The sequence below is a fragment of the Aptenodytes forsteri genome, unplaced genomic scaffold (assembly GCF_000699145.1).
Source record: "Aptenodytes forsteri isolate BGI_AS27 unplaced genomic scaffold, ASM69914v1 Scaffold63, whole genome shotgun sequence".
Lineage (NCBI taxonomy): Eukaryota > Metazoa > Chordata > Aves > Sphenisciformes > Spheniscidae > Aptenodytes > Aptenodytes forsteri.
In genome coordinates, this window is record NW_008794709.1 from 2107621 (window position 1) to 2113466 (window position 5846).

Below are 5846 nucleotides of genomic sequence, written 5' to 3' on the forward strand. Positions count from 1 at the left end.
GGATGCCCCATCCCTGGAAATGTTCAAGGTCAGGTTGGACGGGGCTCTGAGCAACCTGATCTAGTTGAAGATGTCCCTGCCCACGGCAGGGGGGCTGGACTAGATGACCTTTAGAGGTCCCTTCCAACCCAAACTATTCTATGATTTAGGCCAAAGGAGACAGGTGTAAATGCCCTGAAGTAGGCTGTCTTATCACTTTGTAAAGTGCTAGGTGAACTAATGCACATTTTTATGGTGCATTTTAACTCTTCAGAAGTGGCAGACAAAAAACACCACAAGAGCTAATGTCAGGGTGGACGACAGGAGGTGGGATCAAAGATGCTTTCCATCTAGCGTGATGTCTGGGATTGTCATGGCCCTATCAGCACGTCTCTGTGTCAAAGTGTGAATTCTGTTTTGTTTTGTGGATCCCATTCTGCTTTACATTCTGCACTGTCACGTTCACAGTGCTGCAACTCTTACCCATGGTAGCATCTGGACACGTTGGGAAAAACCCACATGCTGGAGCAGTTGTAGCAGACGAAGCCAACAAAACCCATCAATCCTGAACGTCTGGAACAGTAGGTATGGTCATTGGCTCTGAGACTTTTACAAAGAGCAGTTTACCAGACAGGACCAGAGCCTGAATCTACCCCAGCAGAGGAGAAGAATCAAAAGGGACCCCTCACTAAACCAGTGTATACTGTAAGACAGGAAACATTCTCTGATGAAGTATGCAAGAACCATGTTGTCTAAGGGCAGTGACTATACCTGCTACTCAAGAGAAAAGACACAGAGGTTCTCTGGAGTCATCTGCTTTTTCAAAATGTCAAAATTCTCAGCACTTTCCGGAGTATGCCATTTCCGGCAATGGACAAGAGATTCCTTTGCAAACCCTGTCTTCCTTTCCTCTCCCCTGAGGATTTTAGCTCAAAACCCAAGCTCACGCATGCTGCATGATTTGGGGCTACTCTGGTGCTCTGTTACCCAAAAAGGGGTGGGAAATCTGTACAGCAGGATTCTGCTGCCTAAGAAGACTGCCCAACAAATGCAGGAGAGAGTCCTGGGGCTACTGCCTGTGACTGAGAGTGCTTTGGAGGTCCTGGGCCCTCATTAGTGTTACAGCTGTAACTCAACTCTTTACTGGGGAAACCCGAGCTGAGCTTTGCCAATTCACCAGACACCCACTTTTTGCAAACAGAAGAGAGCATGTGGGCCAGCTGGGAACCCATACACCAGCAGGACACCCAGCCTGGATAAGCAGAGGGTCAGAAACTGCAGCCTGGTATGCCATATTCCAGCATTTAATTCATACACATCCCGAGAGACCTGTAAGTCAGAACAGTGCCTAATGACTTCCCAGACCATGCAGCTAGTGCTGCAGTGACAGCACACTGCACTGGCTGCAATCAAGTGAACATGATTGCTCTCAGCTAGTCACCCCCAGCTCCTTCTCCCTGTACCCCCCTTGATGTCATCCCTCCCTCAGATCTGCTGCTGTAATTGCTGGTAACAGCTTCCTTAACAGGAATAGAGGCATGGCCCTCTTTCCAACAGATGCCTTTTGCACAATTCCGCTCCAGAAGTTACTGGATGGCTGGTTCACTGCAATTGCTCCTGTGTGGAATTCATACCTGTATTCAGCAACTCCTCCTGCATGTTTCTTCATGGCTGTATCAGAGCTCATTCCATAGAAGAGTTTCACTTTCTTGCCATTCTTTTCCATAATCTCTCCAGCACACTGGTCATGGCCTGCAAACATTCCTCCAAGCATGACAAAATCAGCACCGGCTCCTGTGATCAGCAAAAAGTGACACATAATAAATCAGGGAAGGGAGAAGAGGCTGAAAGACAAAGAAAGAACATAGTGGCCTCCAAAAACAATAGCCAGCCCTAAAGAGTTTGGTACAGATAGTCCCCTCCTGTAATAGATGCAGCAAACTTGGAAGAAATGCTTTACTGAAGAACTGACAGGTTGAATTGTATTTCTCTAGTGTTTTAAATTGAAAGAATCCTTTTCTGTTGTGATGACAAAATATAGATTATTCTACTCCACCCCACACTATTTTCAAATTCAGTTTTAACCCTTTACTTCATAACAGTATCTGAGCACAGTTCCTTATTAACTACTGTTGTGACTGCAGTACTCAGAAGCCCTAATCACAGGGCTGGGACCTGTTGAGCTCAATGCTGTACAGAGAAGAAGACAGCTCCTACTTCAAGACCTTTCTAGGCTACAAGCTGTGAGTGGGAATGTACCCTGAAGGAAGGCATACTCATGAATGTAATGTACTCCTCCCAACACTGTCATAAAACAAGCAGATTTTTTAATGAAATGATGGATTTTTCAAGTCCATCAGCCATATGTGTTCAATGTAGGTCTGGGTGATCCTTTGTCAAAGAGGTCTGGATGGGTCTGCACTTGGTTCCTGTTGTTTAAAAACTCTGGGCCAAGGACCACCACCCCTGGTTTCTGTGGTTCTCAGTGTGCACCACAAAGGAGGTCTAACCCATAGCTACAACTCCTAAATATGTTCCAGATACTGAAAAACAACAACGAATACTCAATCATGCCTGTTCAGTCTGTCCATCTCCCCTGGCTTTGCAAATCATGAAATCAGTTCCACTGGGAGTAAGATCAGGAAGAGGGTTTTTGGAATCACACTTGATTTTCTACTGTGATTTCCAGTATTTCCAGCTGGGTTGGAACTATTCCACCAGCAGCTCTTCCTGTGATATTTTGGCATATCTAGTCTTGCTTGGAAAAGTTTGGCTTTTACTCTTTTATGAGCCTGTGGTGACCCATCCCTGAAACAAAGCATTTTCCTGTTCAGACTCTCTGCTTCTTCAATGTATGTGTGTCAGAACAGGCCTCCCCTCTACCCAGCTTCTTCCCAGAACTGGCAAAAGAACAGGGCGATAAACCTCACTTCATAGAAAGCAGATGAGCCTGAACTAACCCCACCCTGTTATCAACATGTCCTGGGGAGATCCCAGGCTAGGTTAAGTCTGGCATTAGGATTTGCTCTGATCTCTGTCACTATCCAAACAATAGCACTGGACCTTGAAATCTGAAGAGTAAGTGAAATCATTATCAAATCTGCTCAGCTTCTGCCATCTGTTTAAAAGCTCTGTAGACAAACCTGAATTTGGGAATATTTTGATCTTGGAATACATGACAACTGCGGAGTGTGCACTGACTTATAAACGCCAGTTCCTTCCCTCCACTCCTTTGCCAAAGAGCAGATCTAGCAGCAATGCCTGGGAGCAGAGCACCCAGCTGCTCTGCTGACCTCACCTCCCTTTGCCTGGTTGTTGTCTGAAAGGAACAGTATGTCCATGGTAAAGGGATATTAAAAATGAGGCTTGTGCAAAACTGCTGAGCACATCACAAGCAATATTTATAGCCAGGCACCCATTCAGGTGTCCTATCATGCCATCTACCTGGCAGATTTTTCCTGAGCTCTCTTGTTTCAGATGGCTGAGTTTTAAAGCCTGTTTGACTCATGTCTGATACTACTATCAACCTGCCAAAACCGAAGGGAACGCTCATCCTTTAAGACATTCTCAATTACTGGTGGGGAGGTCCTGTTGTTACCTGGCACAATCTTGCTTCACCTTTGCAAAAAATAAGTACTCTGGGAAATCTAGTTGATGTCTTCTTCATGGGTGGAAGAAAACAACATGAGGAAGGAGGGACGGATTTGGGGTCAAGGTTTCAAAGGGGGCGTTTAAACAAGTCAAAGGCCTGCCAAAGGACACTCTGGACTCTTTGCCTTGTCAATACTATCCCCTGATCCCCAGTTCTAGTCCTGTCTCTGGTTGTGGGTCTCACAGCCTCCAAATTATTAATGCAAAACAGTCACATGAAATCTACACTTCAGAATCACAGAATTTTGGTTCCTGTGCACTTAAGTATCTTTTATTATTTTTCTTTTGACTGCGTATTTTGGGAGGAAAGCAAATATGTTTGAATTACAGGATTGAAAATCATCCAACTTGAGTAACTTTTGCAAACTACAACATAATTCATCAAGCTCTTCCAGAAGAGAGGACCTATGTTACAGCAGACGCAGCACGTCTAAACATTGGAATGACACATGCTTACTGCCCTGCAGCTCCAGGAATGACAAGCCCATATTAAATATACTTTTCCAATGCTCTCCAGAACTTTCCACCCAGCTTCAGTGTTGCGAAGATGTCTGAAAGTTTCAAGTCTGTTCCACTACTTTTCTACCAGATAATATCCAACCAGGAGGCTGTAGTTTTTAGCATGGTCTTTCTTTACTTATGCATGGGGTTTTGTATGACCAGAAGCATTGGTGATGTTTGCAACACCCAGCTGCAGTCTTTCGTTTTCAAGTAAAGATAGGTTGTGGGGGGCCATTTTAGGTTGTGGGGGACTGGCAACACCTAGCAACAACCCCCTAGATAATACAGGATGTGATGGGGTACGTTGCATACAAGCATCCCAGTAGCTCACCTAGAGTTTGCTAAACTCGTCCTGTTTCTACACAATGCCACTTCAATGCACTGTCTTCCCCCTTGAGGCCTACGCTGTATCTGGGCTGATTTCCTCATTCACATTTCACAGTGCCTTCTCTTTTCAGCCATTACAGAATATGTGTGCTGACACCACCCCAATCTTACAGCACTCACACAGTTCTGCTGGATCTGTATGGAGTCCCTCAGATGTCTTTTGTATGCCTGATAATACAAGTTACTGATAACCATATTGGCTCTGCACAAATTCAGCTGGAGTCAGCCTGGATTTCTAGCCTGGGCAGCCCTCCAGGCAGATGCAGCCTAAGTTTGCCTGGACCACAGCTGGCCCTGGAATCAACATTCACCTGTGCTCCAGCTGAGCCAGCAAGCCTTTGCAACTGTAGGTATACACACACAGCTATTGAAAATAGGAAAAAAAAGCCAGTATGATCTGTCAGGTATATTTTGGAACCAGTATATGTCCCCAGTTGACTTTTCCACATGATTTTTCCTTCCTTTTCCTTCCCTGCTCCTGTATCTCTTCTCACCACTGCTGTAAGAACAGCAGTATTGTGTTAAAGATGCTGGCGTAGGATTCAAAAGGCACATTCTGTTCCTGGCTGTGTCACAAAAATATATGTGACCTCAGGCAATTGAACTTAGTATTTCTGAGCTTTGACTTCTCATCTTTAAAAAAGGATACAGTAGTGCCTCCCTGGGGCATTCTGAGAAATGTGTTCATCTTATCAGCCTTTCCAAGGGTGCAGTTATGTGAACCATCCGAGAGCCCAACACAAAGTTCTTTAATGCTTTCTCTCATTCCTGCATCAAAACACCTCTTTTCTTCCTGATCAACCTACATCTTTTCCATTATCATCTCCAGTACCCAGATGGCAGCAACATCTTCAGTTTCTCATCCAGCAGTTCCAGAATTCCAGCAGTCTCTCCCAAAGTATCTGTCACTCCCAGCATTTTTGTCCCCCACTTTCAGTGCTTCTCTGTTCCTTGCCTTTTCAAATAGGCTTCTACCTTGTTTCCCCTCTGTCAAAATGCCTAATCTGCCTCTGACTCCTGACACCAGTCAATGGTGTCACCTTCCACTTGTAAAGCTTCTCAGCATCTTCTTCATGGTTCTTCACAATTCTTCACTTGCACTCAATCCACTCTACTCCTCCTGTTCCCATGAACTTGCCTCCTCCAGTCACATTTTTAGCCATTTGTCAATGCTAGTCTTCACATCTGGGACTCCCTCACACTTTTAATAATTCAAATGGCTGCTTTGTCACTGCTTTATAATCATAGAATCATAGAATCATTAAGGTTGGAAAAGACGTCTAAGATCATTGAGTCCAACCGTCGACCCAACACCACCATGCCCACTA

General features: G+C 44.9%; 1 protein-coding gene across 2 annotated transcripts in view; it reads right to left on the bottom strand.

Moving 5' to 3' along the window:
* GMPR (guanosine monophosphate reductase) overlaps window positions 1-5846 on the bottom strand; it is a 53157-nt gene that overhangs the window by 14742 nt on the left and 32569 nt on the right. For both annotated transcript variants that reach the window (XM_009273713.1, XM_019470617.1), the window contains one exon: window positions 1614-1773. In XM_009273713.1, the coding sequence (XP_009271988.1) occupies window positions 1614-1773 (160 nt within the window). The remainder of the gene's footprint in view (window positions 1-1613; window positions 1774-5846) is intronic.